We start from the raw sequence: 21,922 nt of genomic DNA on the forward strand, positions 1-21,922 counted from the left end.
GTCATGTGCATGTTTAAAAACATCGTGCACTTGCAGAATTGAAGAGAGTAGGCAGAATTTTTTTTTACAAGACAAAACTGTGCATAACACACTTCCTTGTTCCAAAAAGGATTAAGGCAGTTTACAAGGACACATAAAATACACTAACATAACAGTAGATGAGAACAAGATAAAGGAAGAAGTAGTGAGAGACGCTAAATGGGGGTAGGAACAGGATGAATGGAAAAATGCTTTCTGGAAAGTCTATACAGTGGCTGTGGGTGGACCACAGATCTGTCTGCAGGTTTTCATTTTAATTACTTTCAAATTCACACATTTTGCAAGGGGATGACAGCTAACTCTCGGTTTGCATTAATTACCTCTTGAAAGCAATTTTAATTACTTTCAGATTCACAGTCTCCTGAAGGTGAAAACGAACTATTTCCTCAAGACAAGCACACCTCCTTCTGAGGCTAAGACAGAAAATAATTTCTGCGTGTGTCAACATTGTGTAATGGGACGAACAACGTTTCAGCAGCACCCCTACAATAAGCACAGGGTGGAATTTCATGGCGCTGCTTCAACAGGGTGTCCCAATAAAGTCTACAGGCAACACACTCTTCATTCTGAGATGCATGATGAGATCAATAATCTGCCACATAAATGGCTATGGGCTGTGAGTGCACTGTTCTCTGATTGCAGAGTCCAAAACCTGCTTGAAACGAGGCGATAAAAAAAAGGGGTGCTCAGTTCAAATGACATTTGGGACACTTAGTGTTCAGCTTTCCCCAGGCTGAGGCCTTCCCAGCCGCTCCAGCTGTCAGGAGTCAGACTCTCCTTTGCATCAGCAGCCTCTCCTTTGGCACATAGCATCAGCTACATCGTACTGTTCTAATGTATCTGTGTGCTTCTGATTTCATTTTTTTTAAGTTTATTTATTTGAGAGAGAGAGACAGAGACAGAGACAGAGAAAGCAGGGGAAGGGCAGAGAGAGAGGGAGAGAGAGAGAATCCTAAGCAGGCTCCGTGCTAGGGCTCAAACCCACAAGCCATGAGACCACGACCTGAGCTGAAACCAAGAGTGAGATGCTTAACTGACTGAGCCACCCAGGCACCCCTGTATGCTTCTTATTTTAAACTCTCCCACAGCAGGAAACACATCTCATGATTCTTTTTTATTCCCATGCTATGAACTAAATGTTTGTGTCCTCCCAAATTCATATGTTGAAATCCTAACCCCCAATGTGATGGTATCTCGAGGTAGGGCATTTGGGAGGTGATCAGGATGTGAGGGTAGGACCCTCCTGAATGGGATTAGTGCCATTATAAAAGAGACCCCAAAGAGCTCCCTCACCCCTTCTGCATGTGAGGACACTGTGAGAAGACAGCTGTCTATTAAGCAGGAGGTGGGTCCTCACCAGACACCAAATCTGCCAGTAGCTTGATCTTGGACTTCCCAGTCTCCAGAACTGTGAGAAACAGCTGTTTGTTGTTTAAGCTGCTCAGACTGTGGCAGTTTGTTATAACAGCCCCAATGGACTGAAATACCAGGGTTTGTTCCATTGCTCTGCACCCACTAAGCACTCATGTACAGGTGAAGCAGTGATTAGGATGATGATGGCAATATCTGACTGTTGCTGTTAAGGAAGAATTAAATTAAGCTGTGAGAGGAGCCCTTTTCACCAGGAACTCTCCCCGTTCCAGTCTATGTTGCTGTAAAACTCCAGGTTAATCAGCCCCCAGATGTTTGCACTTCCCCTTTCTGCTATTACATTTTCACAGCAGGAATTCAAATTCCTTAGTAGTGTCATGGTAGGAGAAAGGAGGAAGAAGAGGTCGTTCCCCATGACCACTCTTTGTCACTACAGTGATGTCCCAGAATCACTGGGTTAGAACCTCCTCTAACCCTTTCACTCCATCACATCTTCCCTGAAGTGCTGAACTGAAGACCTCAGGACCCACAACCATCCAATCTCAACCCTCTTATTCATGAATTGAATTAAGCCTGATGGTCAATACTGTCCCAAACTGAACGTGGAACAGAACAAAAACATAATATGGAACCATCAGCCCAGGTAATAAATCAAATGGGTTGAAGAGATAGAAAGTCTTAAAGGAATTGGGGGCTGGGAAGAATGCACTGATGCAGCCTCATTAAGTGATGTTAGAAGACTGTGCGCATAGAACTTGGCAATGTTGTGGGAGTAGCAATAAAGTTCCCAAGAGGATGCCAGTTAGGAATGGATAGTCAGGTAGAAAGCCCAACTGAGAAAATAGTGTGGTTTAAAATCATTTAAATCCAGATGTCTGGATTGGACAGGGGATGTTGGGATGATGCGTGAACACAAGGTACAGTATTTGCCTTTTACTTTGAATACTTGGATAAAGAGATGAATTGAGACAAGTCTCATGAGAAGTTTTATAAGAGTAATATTTTATGTAGTTAGATTATAATTTTATAATATTGAAAAACAGCAGGAGCAAGCACGTGTACCACAATCATTTTTTACCAGTCATTCAGACATGGTGCTTGGTCAGAGTGGATAATTTTGTTATCCAACTGTAGGATGTATGAGCTTTGGGTCGACAAGGAGATTTTGAAATCTGAGAGTGGTTCAAACAGAACTCCTCCTGTCTTAGTCAGTCCAGGCCTCTATAACAAAACACCATAGCCTGGGTGGCTTAAACAACAGACATTTGTTTGTCACAGTTGTGGAGACTGGGAAGCCTAAGATCAAGGTGTGGGTAGATTCGGTTGTTGGTAAGGGCTGTTTTCCTGGCTTGCAGGCGACTCTCTCTGTGTCCTCACGTGGCAGATTTCTCTCTCTTCCTCTCTCTTCTCTCCTCTCCTCTCTCCTCTTATAAGGGCACTAATCTCATCATGAGGGTCCCACCCTCATAACCTAATAAACTCCCAAAGGCCCCACCCCCAAATACCATCATATTAAAGGTTAGGGCTTCAACATATAAATTTGGTGGTGGGGCACAACTCAGTCTTTAGCACCTCTTGTGGAAGGCGACCTCAGCAGGACAATGAAGAGCATATTCTGCCCAACATGGGGAAGCAGCCACAGCAGAACTCCTAACAGAAGGCTAGGTAAGCTCTAATTTACACTGAACCATGTATCTCTCCATAGTCTTGGTATTTTCATAAAGGAGACATAACTGGAGGTCTCTAATCAGGGTGCTCTGAAGAAACTTCCTACCTAGGTCAGGCAGGGTCTCCTTGAAGAATCCCAGACTTGTTCACTACATTCCTAAGTCCCCTCCCTAGGGGAGAGGCCGTTGGTGACTACATTTTTTCATTGGCCACCCTCACCAAAACCCTCCCAGAGGCCAGCATGATTTTCCAGAGAAGAACCTGGGGAGGGGACAGCGGTCATGCCCCAGAGCCAAGATATAAAGTATGATGCTCTGTCTCATCAGATTAGTTCTGATACACCCCAAACTGTCATTCCACACAGGCAATCTGGCATCCAGAAACTTCAAATTCAAAGGTGATCATAATGATCAATATCCTCCCCAGGTTTCTGTCTAGAAAACTAAGGAAGCATGGCAATATTTTGGTTAGATTGGAAACCATGATCCACCCTCCCTTCTGAAACTTCCAGGATGTCATCATAAATCCCATTCGACCTCCAAGTTGACAAAGCCAGGAGAAAAGTCTTTCTGCAGCATCCCAAGCAGCACTACTTGCTAGAACCTCTCCTCTATTTTGAATGAGAATCTATTTCCTTACAAAATTCACCCATTTGTCTAATTCTACCCTCTGAGGTCACACAGAATATGCCTGCTTTATGGCAACCCTCTAGACACAGAAGAGAACTTTATCTTCTCCCAAAATTATGCCCTTCCACGCTTCCAGGCTTCCAGGCTCTAGAGACCTGCCCTATGGTCCCCATTTGTCTGGCACTCTCTTCTAGACCCTCTTCTGTCACCTAAAAGTTCCTATTCAGCAGAGAGATTGTAATACCATAGCCTAGCTTTCCTGCTGGGCTGAAATAGTTTCCAAAAATTCTGGAAATTTGTTATGGTTGTGGCTGCCAAGCCCACAAAACCCAGATCCCAATCTCCCACTGAGCAGCCCAAGAACATGTTCAAATCATCCTCTGGCTGGACATCATCCATGGGTCCTTGAGATGAATCATGACTTTCTCTCGTTGTTGTTGGCTGTCCCCCCACTCAGGTCAAGGGGTGGTAGGACAGACACCACCCCTAATCATGCCCTTTGCCCCGAGTGTGGAACCCTGAAGGTGAAGGCAGCATTGAACATTCCATCATAGACCCCAGGTGACTATTCTCACTTGACAGAAAGTGAGACAATACCAATGAGGTCCTAGGCATCTGCCTCATGATTTCCAGCAAAGGTCATCTGCAAGTGCTTAGCCTCCCGATCCCTGTCCTAGAGTTAACTCATGGGCCCCACCCTCAGCACTCTAAGTCATCTCGGTCTGGCCAGCCGCCTTGCTCTGACCAACCCCCCTCCATGCATTACCCATACTTCCACTGCGTGTGTCTCCTCTATATTACCATAGCACTTGTTGTCAACATACAGTCTCTGTCATCAGCCCTATCACATTCTGCCTTGAGACAGAGCTCTAGCTGTGTGCCTCTGCCTTGCCCAACAACTGGGAGCTCCTTGAAGGAAGCCCATGGGTCTTATTTAGCTGCATATCCTCTTCTAGCATGGAGCCTGACACAAAGTAGGCTATCATGTAGGATGGGTGAGGTTGAAATAAACTGAACCCTTGGTCTTACTTTGTCAACTCTTACATACTTTCATTGAGAAAGGTGGGAATTGGGCACCTCTCCCTCTGTGTGGGAGTCAGGAGAGACCACTACAACCTCTGTCCCTCTGTGCTTCACCATCTCCATCACCTGTGACCTGTGACCTGTGACATGTGGAGTGACCTGTGAGCAGTGAACTAAGTTGCTCACATGTGGTCTTCTGCTTGATCCCTTTCTAAGTCCATGAGCTCTCCTTCTTCCTATCTAGAAAATGTGCTCCTAACTCCAGCCTATGACCAGCCTGTCTTGCAGATGGACACTGGGGTGAAGAGCCCAGCTGAACTGGGGCAAACCCGTCCCACCCCCGAGTAATCACAAAAGGACAGCAGGTTGATGATGATTCTGATTAACCACAGCAGCAAAATGTCTCATGACTATTTTCATCATGCCCAGGACAAGGGGCTTAGCCTGCTCTGTGCAAACCACAGAATAGAGCTCCAGGGAGGCCCTGGATGCACAAATCACACAATGATGCCCAAAAACTCAGAAGCCACTCAGAGTAGCTAAATCTCTGCTCCTGGACTCAGAGGTTCTCCAAACTCACATATTGCCTGCCAACTCCTCATCCCACATGAAATGGGCAATGCTGTCAAGAGTCATGCTGGTCTGAAAGACCAGCCAGCTTCCTCCTTCGTGGTTTCCATGGTGACAGGGGCAGTGTTTGGGCTTATGACTGTGAAAATGGAGACAGAGGTTTAAGCTCTCCAGTTCCCATCTACTGTTGCTCCCTATACACCTCCATTCACATTCTTAAAGGCCACAACAGGAAAGGGTGCCCTTACCTGCTAAGATGAAGATGCCCACGAGAATCAGGAAGACCAGCAGGTACAGCCCAAGGACAGCATGCTTCAGGGCTGACAGGGAGCCCAGCTGAGTGCAGCAGCCACCTGTCCGTCGCTTGTGGCATGGACCTAGACAATAAGGGTAAGAAGAGGAGAGGAAAAGGCACTTGAAAACCCCACAAGCATTTTTTTCTTCTGGTCCTATCTCTCCTGATGCACTCAGATGCTCACATGGAACCTCTCATACACCTTCTGCACACTTGTAATGCAGCTGTAACAATGGGGAACTTTCCAGAACATGACAAGCTTGTGAGCTTCTAGCTTTTACCCCACCGTCCTCATTCATGACCAAGCCAAATAGGCATGCCCACAGCTCACATGCCCAGGAACTCATCCTCCTGGAACCAGTCCAAGCATCAGAGAAAGCTCAAATAGGCTAGAGTATGTGTCTTTTACACATACTCTACATTGTCCCATGTGACCCAGAGAATATGGAGAAAATTTAAAACAGGGGTTGCAAACTTTAACTTCTACAGTGGCCAGGAATGGACGGAAATTAGTAAAGTGGGCCATGTGGACCTGAGGAACCTAACAGCACAGGCCCAGTATGGAAGAGGTTGCGATGTAAGAGTAAGGGCCAGGTGTTGCCAGACACAGAATTTTCAAGACAAGCCAGAAGTGATACTGAGAATTGCACTATGTTTCAAGTGTTGACAACTAGTAATAAAAATAAAAGACAAAAAACATACAAAACACTAGGGAGTATAAACAAAACGCACTTACATGCCAGATCTGACCACCAGTTTGCAACCACAGATTTAGATTTACAGGAAAACATAGTAACTTCCTCCTGCGAAACTACATAAGGCTCACCAGCTTCTTCTGGCCAATATGGAACAGCAAATTATCAGTGCTCTACTGGACCTCATGGATCTTGTAGTCCAACCACTTGAGGTTACAGATAAAGGTTGCCAAATGTTAGTGGCAAATCCTAGGTGAGAACCCAGGTGCCCTGACTCTTGGTCATCTTTCAGCTGGACTCCTCCTTTGAGGCAGGCTTCTTGGCCTTCACAGAGGCCAGGAAGCCACTAACCTCCATCTGCTATGTCAACTGACAGTGGGAAGGAAGGGATGCTCTCCTGCCCTGACTCCCAGAAGGGCAGGTAAGAATCGATAAGAGCCTTTTTTTTTTTTTTCAAAACCACATGCCCCTCTTATACTTATTCTCCCTCTCTGGTGAGGGACAGTGTTGCCAATTGGAGTGTGATGCACGTGGAGGAAGGTGTGGGAGCAGAAAAAGGCTGAAATAATTGATATTCGGAAATGTTTTTAAAGATGATGTGATCGTTTGTAATTCCTTGGTAACTTTGGGTTTGCAAGCAAGATGCTTCTGGGGCTACTTATTATCTCTCAGGTACCATAACCACCTCTGGGGGCCTTCAGGAGGTTTGGTTATCAGGAGGGAAATCATGGGTGACCACATTGGTTTCCTGACTCCCCAGAGGTATTGTTGAGCAAGGAACATTTTCCCACTCATCTACTCCATTTTAGTGAAAATACTGCTGTTAAAACAGTTAGGTAGAACTATTACATAATATTTCCATAAAACATTGGAGACAATTTGGAGCAGTTGGTAAAGAAACATAAATTCAATTACCATTCTCATCAACCCTTAACTACTGGCAAATTTTGAAAAGTTAACCTGCTTTTCCACTAAGACTTGAGCAGAGTACATCCTTTCAACTCCCTCTCAGTCCTTTTCCAGGACTTTCTATTGCTTTTTACACAATAGAATCTATAAGCTGTTTTGCTCCTGAATATGAAGGCTTCTTATAGCACTTCAACCTTTTGTTGTTGTTGTTCTCATGAGCGCTGCTGGCTTTCTGGTTGCAACGTACTAGAGACAAACTGTTTCCTTGCAGAGTCAGAGTGGCGGGCACAGTGTTGGACACTACACAAATATGAGTTCTTGCTAACATGACAGTTGTTCCAGCTCTCCTGCTCTACACCCTGCTTCCTCTTTAGATGATGACAGTGCTGCTGCTGACAATGGCCAACTAACTGCTGCAAGTGGCCAGAAGATGCCTGTGCTGAAATGCTATTATCCTTATGTTTATCCCAAGCCAATCTTGGGTTCGTCCTTCATTGGCTTTGTTTGACCCTCTTCTTATTTCCCTTGATATATATATCAACCATATTCCATTAACTGTTCCAGTTTCAATGGAATCTTGTATTTCTGGTTCATTATAACAAGAAATCATTCTTGCTCCAAAAAAATTGATATAATTTTTTTTTGCACGTAACTTTTTTATTGAGGCCCAACGAGTCATTACAACTTGCCTGAACATGAGGCAGTTTAGTAAGATGAATCTTAACATAGTTAAGGACTGCACGCAACAACATACATTTTCAGCCTGACTAACAAGGCTATATCACAATTTATAAAGTGCCAGATGAGTGCTGATTGCCCTGCAGCTTGAAATTTTTCACGTGGGGAGGGAAAACGAAAAAGTAAGATCTCCTTCCTTCTCTAGGAATGAAAACATTTTCCCAAACTAATCAACCACAAGGGCAAGGGCTGCTTTTTCTTCAATTTCACCCATTAGAACACCATCCTTTTATTGTCAAGTCTGTACTGACCTTCAATCTTGGCAGAATAGAAGGAAAGCCCCATAGACAACAATACTGCCAACTTGATATTGCCTTCCTTGTGTACATGTGCATTGCTAGCTCACTGTAAGAATGGGGCAAACTGCAATGCTATAGCCCTATTTTTCCCATCAAAAAAGAATAGTTCCTTCCTCTGTATCTGAGGCTTCTATTTAATGCCAGCACACATTGGCAATAGGTCCCTTTATCAACTAACACACAACATAGTCCTTCTTCTTAGAGAGCAGTTATTCTAGCAAGACTCAATATCTTAAATAGAACATAAAAGAATTTCAAACAGAGGTTTTCCACAACTGCATTAGATAAGTAGAACATGAATGATTCTGGAAAGATACCTAGAGAATGTGATTATAAGGGAAAAAAGACGAGTTAGGGGAAAGATGAATTACTAAGTCTGTCCAAAACACATTTCCTGGCTTTTTAGTTTAATGTGGCAGCAGTCTGTTAGCTGGGTAAACCATTCAAATTATTTAGGCCTTGTGGAAGATTAAAAACACTCCAAAATGATACAGTCAGTAAAACCAGGGCAAAAAGGATGTTCACTTATTTGTAAAAAAAAAAAGTGTAAGAAATGAGCTATCAAGCCATGAAAAAAACATGCAGGAAGCTTATATGCATATTACTAAGTTACAACCTGAAAAGGCTATATAATGTATGATTCTATATGACATTCTGGAAAAGGCAGGGGTTAGAGGGAAGGAGGGATGAATTGGAAAAGCACAGATAATTTTTAGGGTGGTGAAACTATTCCATATGATACTATAATGATGGATATATATCATTGTACATTTGTCTAAACCCATTGAATGCACAACACCAAGAGAGAATCCTAATGTAGACTGTGGACTTTGGGTGATAGTGATGTGTCAATGTAAGTTCATCAATTATATGTGTACCACTGTGGTGGAAGATGTGCTCGTATGGAGGCAGGGAGTATATGGGAATGCTCTGTACTTATCGCTTAATTTTGCTGTAAACCTAAAACCACTCTAAAAAGTAAAGTCTGTTTTTTAAAAAGTAGAGCTTTTGACTTATGGATTACTAAGGTGCAAACTTTACCATGCATTTATTGAACACCCAGTATTGATTGCCCCACTGTGGTAGCCAGCCTTTAAGATGGCCCCCCCACGATCCATGCCCCCTTATGTAGTCTCCTTCTGCAGTGCACCAGGGTTTGGTTTGTGTGACCAATAGAAGTGATCGTGTGTCACTTCTGAGATTAGATAAAAGACACGGCAACTTCTCCTTACTCACTTTGTCTCTCTTGGAACATCTATTTGGGGGGAAGCCAGCCGCTATGAACACCCTATGAAGAGGTTATTTGGTAAGGAAGTGAGGCCTTCAGCCCATAGTCACGTGAGTGAGCCTGGAAGCAGACCTACCAGCCAAATCAAGCCTTCGGATGACTACATTCTGGTCAAGATCTTGACAGAAGTCTCATGAGAGACCACGGGCCAGAACTACTAAACTAAGCTGCTCCCAGATTTCTGCCAGATTATATTATATATAAACATGTTTCTGAGTGAAATTTTCATCTGAAAAAGGAGACAAAATCTTGGCTTTCCTTGCACACTCATGGTTTCCTCAGAAACTGGGAAGATAATAACTTTTTGTTGTTTTAAGTTGCTAAGTTTTGGGCTGATTTGTTATGCAGCAAAAGGTAACTAATACACTTATGACAGACATTGTCAAAGGCAAAGGCAACAAGCTGCATGAGGGAGAGACAGTGTCAGCCTTGTTCACCTCCAACTTCCCAGTTCTCCGACCAGTGGCTGGAATGTAGTAGGCATTCAAAATAATTGTTGAATGAGAAGTTAAAATATGGCCATGGCTCTTCAGATGCTCACATCTGAGGGGAAGAAGACACATAAAGAGACAACTTACACAGGTGTGAATGAAACAGGTATGTACGAGAGAGGTAGCACAAGTAAAATGTTGCATTGCAAAGCTGGTGATTCATTCTGTGTCCGGGAAGAGGTCCCAGAGTCTGCATGAAGAAGGCAGCAACTCAGCAAGGCTTACAAGGGCAGGCCTTCCTAGATGAGCCACAATCCGTTATCTCTCCCTTCAGCATCATCCTCTGATTTACAGCTATTCTAAATTTGAAAACTATGACTTTAAGAAGAAAAACTTCTTCCTCCATGTGAGAACAGTTATGAAGAAAGCACCAGGCAAAGCTGTTAGTTATTAAACATAGTTGTTGTTTGCAGACATGGTCACACACAAGACCAGATCAAGGGAGAGAATGGCACACACGCAAAACAAACAAACAGAAAACGCTTCCAAGATCTAGAAGAATCAAGGGAAAGGTTTCTCCATCTTGTAGTGGCCTCCACAAACTGAAGGTGGCTTCTCAGGAGATCAGAAAGCCAAGAGAAGGAAGCTTGGGGAGGGCAAGGATAGTGGCTCCAAGGGTACAAATGGAAACTAAAAAAAAAGAAAAAGAAAAATGCAACGTGACTTGCAGAGAAGGCCCCTGAATGCCAGGCTGGAAGACGTTGTTCATCTCAGCATGGGCCTATGGTTTCCTGATTGGCTGGAAGTAAATGGATGGTTACCCTCCCTCAAGATATTCCATCTGCGTGTAGCCTGCAGAAGTTTGCCATGGCCGAGAATTTGTCGCTCCATTTTCTTAAAACTTTAACTTCTTTGAGAAGGAAATTTTATATCAGTGTAAGTGGAAAATCAGTTATCTTCCTCTTACACATTAAAATAAATACCTGGCCATTACAATCACAAATTTATACTTGTGTATCACTTAGAGTCCTCTTGAGTATGACTACACGATATAGAGACACATTCTGAGCAACAGTTGACTTCAGGAGAAGCAGCGAAATCACAACACAACAGCAAATTGCAAGAAAAACTTGATTTCATCTACAGGGAAGCAAAACCAAACTTTTTAGATGTTCACCATTAAAAATATTCTAGGAGGTAGCACATTAGGGATTAGGCGCCACTGAAAGAAGCGTGTCAGAACCTTGCACCCATCTCTAGCACTAACCTTATTATTCACAATGGTCTACCTACCCCTCTGTCTGCCACTTTGTCTAAGAAGACCCCTGAGGGCAAGGTATGCCTCACTGACTGCTGTCTACCCATCAACCAGCACACGGCAGAACCACTATAAGATTCCTTGCAGGAACGAAGAGGTGTGTAAGGTATTTATTTTTTGCTGCGAAGATCCTCTGTTACGTTTGTCTTATGCAAATAGTTGATCGTTTCTGTCGGCTGTGAAAACATATTTTTGAGCCAAATTTTGGTCTGAAAAGTTCCACAAAATCTTGGCTTTCCTTGCTCATCCGTGGCTTCGGATTGCCACTTAGTGCCCATGTAGGTAAAATGTGGGAGCAATTCCTTGGAACTGAACTGACACTAATCCCGGCTGAGTAGCATAATCATGAGTGGAACTTTTTACCCATCCTGAGGCTTGATCACCACCCCTGGACGTTCTGATTCTGATTCAAGACGAAATGATACATCCATGGCACAGAAATACACAGTTCTGGAGAAAGGCATTTGTCATATCAAAAGAGAATGTGAAGACACATTCTTGGAAAATCAGTGAAAAGCCTTACTATTATAAGAGCTTACTTTATTATTTTTTTATTTTGATTTCTTTTTAATAAGACACATTCACACGGGGTTGTCTCAAACAACTTTATCATTTGCAGGTTAAATTGTGAAGGGTTCCTTTTAATCATGGGACAAGAGTACCCCCTAAAGAGTTTTTTGCTAAAGTGCTGTCTGTAGAGGGTGGAGAGGTGCGTGGGAACAGGGTTAAAGAACAGAAAAGGAAAGGTTGTCTGCCAGTCACTCAACCCCAGACAGCTGAGCTGAGGATGCACCACAAGCCAGTTCCCAGTGTCAGGGCCACACTACAGTGGGAGCCTTGGAAATTCTGATTCCCTGTTTCCACATGCTCTCACTGGAGGAAAGCATGAGTTTGGGGCTCTGTCGAGGGAGGTCCAAAGCCTGCCCCTGTCTCCTGTTAACTGTGAAACCACGGGAAGAAAGTCTCAGCTACTCCCTTTATTAGTTCAGCCTTTTTTCTTTGAAAAAACAATTTTTCAGATTCTTAATCATAATTTTGGAGCATTTGGGAGTTAGCTGCTTAAACTTATTTTCCTCCCACTTAAATACAAATTGATAAAAATGAGTATGTACTTATTTCTGAAGAACGGGGGTCTACACAACATAGAAAACAGGATGTGGTCATGGCATGTTTACCTACTTCAGTTTTACCAGCGACAAATGGTCCTTTTCCATGTGTTAGCTTTGGTCCCGCAGCTTATAAATAGCAGGTGGAAATAAGGTTCTATTGCTGCGAGGGACCACAGAGCTCATCTTATCCAAGGATCTTGTTAAAACCACCCAAGACTGACTTCATCATCCCCACTCTGCTTACTCACCACTCACATTGTTCATTGTAATAGGCAGCCCCAAATAACCTCTGTCTTTGAAGCTGCCCTCCCTTTCTGGCTTTATTATTTTTTTGTTTATGTTTATTTATTTTTGAGAGAGAGGGAGACACAGAGCGTGAGCAGGGGAGAGGCAGAGAGAGAGGGAGACACAGAATCTGAAGCAGGCTCCAGGCTCTGAGCTGTCAGCACAGAGCCCGATGCAGGGCTCAAACTCACAAACCGCGAGATCATGACCTGAGCCAAAGTTGGACGCTCAGCCGACTGAGCCACCCAGGTGCCCCCTTTCTGGCTTTAATGAGCACCACTGTTTACTTTCCCTCATCAAAGGGAAGAGGAGGGTGTGGGGCAGAGACACTGAACCTTTGGTTTCATCTGACCTCAGTCTAGGAGGCACCAGATGCGGTACATGGAACACTAGTTACCTGTGTCTGGTTGAGCCACAGACATGAGTCTCCGAGGCAGATGACCCAGTGAGGGTCGCAGGCCAAGGAGACTATGGTCTTTTGCATGATCAGATGACTCTGACACTTTCATGTCCATTTCTAGGAAAGGGAGCAGGGTGGAAGGCATGGTGGCCAGAGCTAATTTGGTTTAGATGTTGTGACGATCTAGGACAGTTTCTTCTGGAACTTCTAGAGATATCTTGTCATTTTGTAACATGCCTGCAGTATTTGTTATTCTTCTCAGTCCCTATCTATTTCCCAAGTAACTGCATAAAAATTCTTGAAAACAATCAAGGGCTTGTGTGCTTATTTTCAGCCGGAGGAAAGTGGGAGGAGGAAGGGACTCTGGCTGCTGTGCATATTATTTTGCAGCTGGGCTGAGGAATGGAGAGAGAAAGCCAGGTGGGAGGGGAGACGAGGGCAATGAAGGTGAGCTGGTGGGTCATGGGGACCCAGGAGGAAGGGAGGGGCCATGGAGCCCCCAGGAAGAAGAAGCGAATCCTGGGCTCGTAGAAGATGCCTACACTCTGGCCCAACACAGGCAGTGCATGGTTTAGAAGAAATGCTGTCAATGCAGACACTCAAACGACAGCAGGCCTGGGGTTCTGCCTAAATTCAGGCCCAAAGACACTCCTGCAGAGTGGCCCTGGGTCCCTCTCGAAAAGATTCCCAGTTCTTTCCCTGGCCCCTTGTCAAAGGAAATACATCATCTGATGATGTGTTTGCAATGCAGAAGCCAGGGCTCGGCTATGTTCAGTTTTGAATCACTACTCTTCCCAGGCCACTAGTGGAACCTTCCTCCCATTTTCTGGTTGCCTCTGTCTGGGGCATTGGTCTAGCCTCAGGGCAGGAATGGATAAACTTAACATCCCCTGTCTCCTTGCCTCAGCTCCCCTCGTTGAGTTGGGAGGGCCATCTGGGTGTCTGGTTTCAAAGAGGAAGGCTAAGATCCCAACCCATGCCACCCGTGCGGGACTGAGCTGGTCCCCGAAGCCTGCGGGCTCAGAGGCCTCCAGCTCTGTGGTCTCTGGCAGAAAGCAGAGCTGGCTGAGCCACAGAAGAGAGTTCAGTGGATCTGAGTGAAGACGATGGACCTCAGATCCACTGAAGCTTTGCCACCTGGTAAGGCCCGGAAGCAACGACAGTTATCGTGCATAGAGCTTTGTTGGGAAATTGTGAGGGTCAGCTCCCACAGGGCAGGGTCTGTTATCCCACGGGTCCTGGCATGTAGTAGGTGCTCAATTAACACCTGTTGGCTGTTTGTGGTTAAATGAGCCTAATAAACTAAATGCAAATTTACTGGGTATGCCAAACCATTATTTAGGCTTTTGTAACAACCATGTTTTCTAGCTTCTGATTTGATGCTTCACATCTCAGGGAAGTGCCCCTCTGGGGGCACTGACTCTGGAGAGTCCCCTCCCAGGGATAGCCCAAATAAAGAAACTTGCCCGTAAGCGAGTCTTTCGTGTGCAGACCACCCCATCGACAGCCCATCCTACAACCACCTCCTTTGTCACTTTCTCCCTCTAGGCCACTATCCATCTGCCCTGTCACCAGGTACCAGACAACTAGGGACAGCCCTAGGTCCCAGAATCCACTGAAATCATTCAAACTATTGCACTCCAAGCTTGCACACACTGCCTGACCCACAAATCCCATTCCTTGGCAGGCAGTGGTGTAACAATCTTTTCAATGACACTCCTTCCCTGACCTGTTGGCCTCACCACACATGAATAAGAATAAATCCTACATTTTAAAATTGCTCTGGATGTTGGTGGGAATGCAAATTGGTGCAGCCACTCTGGAAAACAGTATGGAGGTTCCTCAAAAAATTAAAAATAGACCTACCCTATGACCCAGCAATGGCACTGCTAGGAATTTACCTAAGGGATACAGGAGTACTGATGCATAGGGGCACTTGTACCCCAATGTTTATAGCAGCACTTTCAACAATAGCCAAACTATGGAAAGAGCCTAAATGTCCATCAACTGATGAATGGATAAAGAAATGGAGTACTACGTGGCAATGAGAAAGAATGAAATATGGCCCTTTGTAGCAATGTGGATGGAACTGGAGAGTGTGATGCTAAGTGAAATAAGCCATACAGAGAAAGACAGATACCATATGGTTTCACTCTTATGTGGATCCTGAGAAACTTAACAGAAACCCATGGGGGAGGGGAAGGAAAAAAAAAAAAGAGGTTAGAGTGGGAGAGAGCCAAAGCATAAGAGACTCTTAAAAACTGAGAACAAGCTGAGGGTTGATGGGGGGTGGGAGGGAGGGGGGGTGGGTGATGGGTATTAAGGAGGGTACCTTTTGGGATGAGCACTGGGTGTTGTATGGAAACCAATTTGACAATAAACTTCATATACCGAAAAAATAAAATAAAATAAAATTGCTCTGGAGCCAACAGTGGGATACAACAGAATAGCAGCTGCCACTTCCCAAGCACCTATTCTGGGCTGAGCACTTCGATAATTCTAAGCACAACAACAATCACGAAGATAGGTATTATTACTTCTATTTTATAGATGATAAAGCTGAGTCTCAGAGAGGATAAGTTAGGTGATTTACCCAAAGTGGCAGAGCTGGGATGTTATAGCCTTGCAGAAAGGGTCCAGAGTTGGGGTCTGGGTGTGCAGAACGGGGATGTCAGGGGAGGGAACCTAAGGACAGTTTTATCCATTCATTCAGCAACCACTCCTTGAACAAGCGGCTAAGACCGCTGATTTCCAGGCCCCGTGTCCATGGACCATTGAGTCCACCCGTGAAAAGGGCAGTTCTCTCTCCCTCAGCCAGCCAGGGCCAAGACCAATGACAAGAGCTTGCTGGAGGGTACCGCTCTGGGGACACCCAGAGGACAACCGCATGGCTGTTTGTCTTATGTCAGCTTTACCCCAAGACAGGAAGTGCAGCCCGGGAGCTTGGGGTAGGAATCTTCCCCTAACCACTTAATTTACTGTGGTATCCAGCTGCCATTCTGTTTCTGACTTTCCTTTGGTGGTGGAATTTTGCCCCTCAAAAAAAGTTTTATCACCTCCTAGAATCTCAGATCTAAGCTAGCAACAAGCAACACTTTGGAGCTTTGAAAACTTATCTACAAATAGAGTAGTGAGAACAACCTTTTTTTTTTTTTTTTTTTTTAAATTATTGCTGACCACAAAACAGAACTCCTTTACCAGGAGACCCATGGGCAGAGGTCAGGGAAAGGGCACACTCAGTAAGTCAAAGGTCCCAGAGGCTGCCCTGGGCATCTGCAAGGCAGGCAGACAGGTTCTTCTCACATCCACATCCACTCGCTGGCAAGACAGCACCCTTCTTATCTTTAATCTGTTAATACCCTTCAGGGATCCCCAGTATAAGCCCACATGGTAAAGGCAACTCCCCCTGGGCACCCTGGAAATGCCTAACATACTTAAAATGTTACACTTACTTTTTTTCTAAAGTTTATTTATTTGTTTTGAGAGAGACGGAGACAGTGGGAGTGGGGGAGGGGCAGAGAGGGAGAGAGAGAGAGAGAGAGAGAGAGAGAGAGAGAGAGAGAGAATGCCAAGCAGGCTCCACACTACCAGCACAGAGCCTGACGTGGGGTTCGAACTCACGAACCGTGAGATCATGACCTGAGCCAAAACCAAGAGTCAGGTGCTTAACTGACTGAGTCACCCAGGTGCCCCACACTTACATCTTAATAGATGCCCTAAGGTCGGGGTGGGGGCATCATAACTCTGGAAGGAAGAAGTGAATTCCCACATTTGGCAGAGTATAGTAAAGTCAAACAGGACTGGAGAGCCAAGATGCCAAGATATAAGTCACCAGGTACGGGGGACAAGGTCAGGCTCACTTTTATTTATTGACAAACCATAAGATCACCTTCAAACAGAGACACTTTTAAGAATGAATTGTGCTCTATTAGTCATTATGCAGAAACAGTGGGCATAAACCAAGATCATTCCTGCAAACTGAAGTGGGGGGGCGGTTATGGCCTTCATTGGGAAAGCTTGTCCTCAGTTTCCCCTTGCCCTCAGCAATTCTCTTCAATCTGCCCCTCCTGATCTGATTGCTGCCATCTGTCCCCCGGGGTCTCTAGTATGTTCTATTTTCCTAGTCTTTCCTCCATCAGTTAGATTCCCTGTGCTCTCCTCCAAGGTGACAGGTGGATGATAGAAACTCACCCACAGAGAGGTGTCAGGAGAGGCCAGCAGTCAGCCCCCCTGCCCCCCACAGCCTCCTCCCTTAACAGGACTTTTCTAAAGACAAGGCTTCTGCGTGGGCACTCTGAACATCTTGGGTTTCTTGACTTGAATCTGCTCTCAAGCCAGACAGCAGGAAGTGGGAAGGCACTACAGCAGACAGGCCTAAGGCACTGTGCATAAGCCTGGGACCATCACTCGCCCCCATCAGCTCTGTGAGCATTACGTTAACCAGCAACCACGCCTGCAGGGTGGGGGCCAGGCTGGCCCTGCTTGGCTGGGCCCTGTCCTCAACAGCTGTGTTTGTATCTTCCAAACCCCATGGCTGAACTCTGCATATAGAGGTTAGACTTCAGGCCAGAAGTCCCAGGGGATAGTGGGAGCAGGGGCTGCTGGGGAGGGCGGGGCATTCTCTGACCTGAAGTGCGGCCCGGCCCGAGGTTAGTGTCCCAGGCTTCCTCTGAAGCCATTTAAGACCCTGTCACCGTGCTCTTGTCCAAGCCTATCTGCATTTATATCTATTTCCTGCCAGCATCACCTCTTAGAGTAATTCATTCCATGTGTCTCCTGCACTGCAGCCATTTATTCCCACGGCCCCACCCTGGCTTCGTCATCACCCAGAAAGTCTCCACCTCTGAAACCTTAAACTCCAAGAATCCACGCTCACAGCTCTCACTGCCACCAGCACGGCTCTTGATTGTATTGGGAGGGGGTGGTGTGCGGAGCCCAAAGCCTGGCCCCCCAGGGGGGAATGGGGTGAGCAGCAGGAGGGGTGGGTTTAGGGACTAGAAGGGCAGGCATATTAGAAGGGCTAGGCTCCGCCTCTGACTGGCTTGGTGACCTTGGGCAATTTACTTCACCTAAGACTTCACCTTCTCATCCATAAACTGGGAATAATAATACATATTGAGGTCGAATGGAGACAATATATTGGGCCCTGAGCACATGCCTGCCTGTGTCACATGCTCACCCAAGGGGAGCTATCTTATTACCTCCTTGTTATAATCACTTCTCACAAGGCTGATACTGGCCCACCACCTCCCTTGGCCTCCCCTGGTTACCTTGTCTCCACAGGAGCCAAAATGAACTCCCTAGCTCCTAGTGCTGCAGGGCAAGGTCCCCCTTCCTTGTCCACACACCACTGTGGTGGGCAGAGAGGTTGCCCCAGGACTTTGTGTGCTCCTGGTGAGACCTCTTCTGCAAACACAGCCTCACCATCAGTTTCTGCCCTGAAACCAACATGACCAATCTCACTGCATCCTGGGTCCCGGCTTCTGTCAGCCCCACAGAAGCCACAGAACCCTCAGGACTCCCCACCACCCATGAAAATCCCCAAACAGCCTTGTTTATGTCCCTTTGGCCATTTCATTCCCCAAATTACTGAAACCTTTCCACTGTATAGCCCCTGGACTTCCCAGCCAGTCATGTAGAAAAGTCCCTTATTTTCTCAGCCTCTGCTCTGAACATTTCTTTTACTTTCTTGTTTTAATTGAAACCTGTTTCCAGGTTTGTTATCTTCCCAAGTGTGGCTCTCAGTCTTCCATTCTCATACAAGTGGCCTAACAGCACAGTACATGTTTTTCTTTGCTCCTTGTTGCTATTTCCAGAACATTCTCTCTCTCTTCTCCCTTCCCCATCTTGGATGCTCACATCACGACTGCACACTTCTTGTTGCTAAGGGACATCTGCTCACCCTTCCCCTCTCTGAGCTCACTCTCATTCTCTCAATCCCCGTTTCAAACTCCTCCTGACCTCCTTTCCTCTCTTGATTTCAACCTCCGCCCTGACTTGAAATGTGGCTGGGCCACACTGAGCTGGGCTTGAAATGCAAAACACACACTGGATTTTGAAGCCTTCAGCATGAGAAAAAAAATATATAAATCTTCCAACTGTTTTTTTTTTATAGGGATTACATATCAAAATGATAATATTTTGGATATATTAGAGCAAATAAAACATATTACTGTATTTAAATTAGTTTCATCTGTGTCTCCACCTTTCTGTGTGGCTACTAGAAAGTTTAAAATTGCATATGTGGCTCACATTACATTTCTATTGGCTTTACCAATGATCGAAACTCTTTCTCAATCCCCACTTCAAACGTCCCACATTATCACCACCTCTCCTGTCCTCCAGAGGCACTTCCTCAAGGGTTCTGACCCCGGCACTCCCTGACTTCACCAAGACCTACAAACTGTGGCCCCTACTGCCTTTCCCTCATCTCCCCCCTCAGTCCTTCCTTCCCCCCTTTACCCACTTATATTTCATGATTTGCATTATCCACTTTCTAGACATACCCTCAATTGCCTTGCCCCTCTCTGGCACCTTCACATTGGTGAAACTCAACCTGGTTAGAGCTAACTCTGCAACTCTATGCTTCCATCCACATAGCTGAGCAGAGCCCGAAACGGAAAACCATGCCACCCTGTCAGTAAGCTCACGACTGCCAGACACCAGTGGGCCCTGGTGCCATCCAGTGGGCTTGCCACCTATTCCTGGGCCATCCGCACACTCATCCCCAGAGGCCTGTCTCATATCTTCTCCTCCACCTTCACTTTTGGTTTCCTAGTTGAGAAAACAGAAGCAATGAGGAGGGAGCTTCCTTAAACTCCCTCCACAACGTAACCACGGACCTGCGTCCAGGCCATAGCACTCTACCTTCCCTTTTGTCGCTGTAGTCGAACTGTCTTGTGCTCTTGCCCAAGCCAACACCCCTGACTCATATCAGATTCCTTCTCTTACTTACCCAAGGACAGAATTCCAGCACTTCTACTTAGCCAATGTTTCCCTCTGCACAGAATCACTCCATCAGCATAAATGATACTATTTTTTCCATCTTAAAATAAAAAAATCTTTCTTGACCTCCATTCCCTTCCATTTCTCTGTCCTCTTATACAGCAGAACTTCTTGAAGACCCACTGAATCCAATTACTTCTCCTCCTGTTCTCTCCTGAATCTACCCAGTTCATCCTCCCCATCCAATGTCACTGAAATTGCTCTTGCTAGGTGTTATGGGCTGAATGGTGTCCTTCCCGAATTCCTGTGTTGAAACCCTAACCCCCACTGTCTCATAAGGTGACTGTATTTGGAGGTCTTTCAAGAGGTGATTACATTAAAAATGAGGCTGTTTGCTTGGGCCCCAATCCAATTTGACTGGTGTCCTTTTTTATTTTTAATTTTTTTAACTTTTATTTATTTTGGGGAGATGGAGAGAGATAGAGCATGAGTGGGGGAGAAATAGAGAGATAGGGAGACATAGAATCTGAAGCAGGCTCCAGGCTCTGAGCTGGCATCACAGACCCCGACATGGGGCTTGAACTCATGGACCATGAGATCATGAGCTGGGCCGAAGTCGGATGCTTAACTGACTGAGACACCCAGAGGCCTCATTGACTGGTGTCCTTTTAAGAGGAGGAAATGTAGACATACAGAGAGACACTAGGGGTGCATGGGCACAGAGAAAAGACCATGATAGGACACATGAAGAAGGCAGACAACTACAAGCCAAGGAGAGAGGCTCCAGGAAGAATCAACGCTGCCCATACCTTGATCTTAGACTTCCAGCCCCCAAACTGTGAGGAAAAAAATGCCTGTTGTTGAAGCCATGCAGCCTGTGGTATTTTGTTATGCAGCCTGAGCTGACTAATACATCAGGTCAGCACACACCTCCAATGGCTCAGTCCAATGGCCAATGCTCAGTGCTCTCCCAATTTGACCTTTGAGCGGCACTGGGTGCAGCTGGCCATACTTCTCTTCATTGCATTTCCAGGGCTCAATAACTTGTGGTTATTTTTTCACTAGGTGTTCCTTCTCGGCCTCCTTTGCTGTCCCTCCTTATCTCCCAACCTCTTAGACCTTTCAGCATGGCGCTCACCAGAGCCCCTTCTCTGGACCTCATCTCATTTCTCACACACCATCAGTCTGTCATTACTAACCTAAAGGCACACCTCAGAACTGGATTGCCTCTCACCTCCTCCACTGCCTTTGCCTCTTTGGAGGCACAGCATGCCTGGATTATCCTAACTGGACTCCACCCAGTATTCTCCTCTACCACCCCATTGAGTCTTTCCCCAACCTCACAGCCAAGGCACCTCAGAAACAGAGCCTATGTTGGGTATTCACCTTTTCTTTCAAGCCAGACTTAATCCACTACACTTTGGCTTCTCTCCCACTCAACTGAAATGGCTCAGAAGAGGTAATTGCTGGAAAATCTAATGTCCTACTGCAGCCAGAATGAGCATTTTACAATGGAAATCAGACCTTATCCTTTCACTGCTTTGAAACACTTTGCTGACTTCCTATTGCCTCCAGAGACCCAAATTCCTATGGATGCTACAGTAGACTTTTCATGGTTTGACTTTAGCTTCAATATAATTAAGAGTGTGGGCTGTGGAGTCAGTTAATCCTGACTCCAATTGCCATAGATCGAATATTTGTACCCCCCTACCTCTCTTTGGAGCCTAGTCTCCAACATGATGACAACTGGAGGTAAAGCCTTTGGGAGGTGATCAGGTCATGACCGTGAGGTCCTCGTAAATGGGATCAGTGTTTTTATGGAAGAGACCCCAGAGAGCTCCCTCTCCTCTTCCATCATGTGAGGACAGTAAGAAGACAGCCATCTATGAACCAGGAAGAGGGTCCTCACC

General features: G+C 45.6%; 1 protein-coding gene across 2 annotated transcripts in view; it reads right to left on the reverse strand.

Moving 5' to 3' along the window:
• Positions 1-21,922, reverse strand: part of SCARA5 (scavenger receptor class A member 5) — a 127,146-nt gene that overhangs the window by 90,855 nt on the left and 14,369 nt on the right. For both annotated transcript variants that reach the window (XM_086703760.1, XM_025921986.2), the window contains exon 3: positions 5,549-5,677. In XM_086703760.1, coding sequence (XP_086559886.1) covers positions 5,549-5,677 — 129 coding nt within the window. The remainder of the gene's footprint in view (positions 1-5,548; positions 5,678-21,922) is intronic.

Source organism: Puma concolor, chromosome B1 (genome assembly GCF_028749965.1).
Source record: "Puma concolor isolate L17-30 chromosome B1, mPumCon1.1.hap2, whole genome shotgun sequence".
Lineage (NCBI taxonomy): Eukaryota > Metazoa > Chordata > Mammalia > Carnivora > Felidae > Puma > Puma concolor.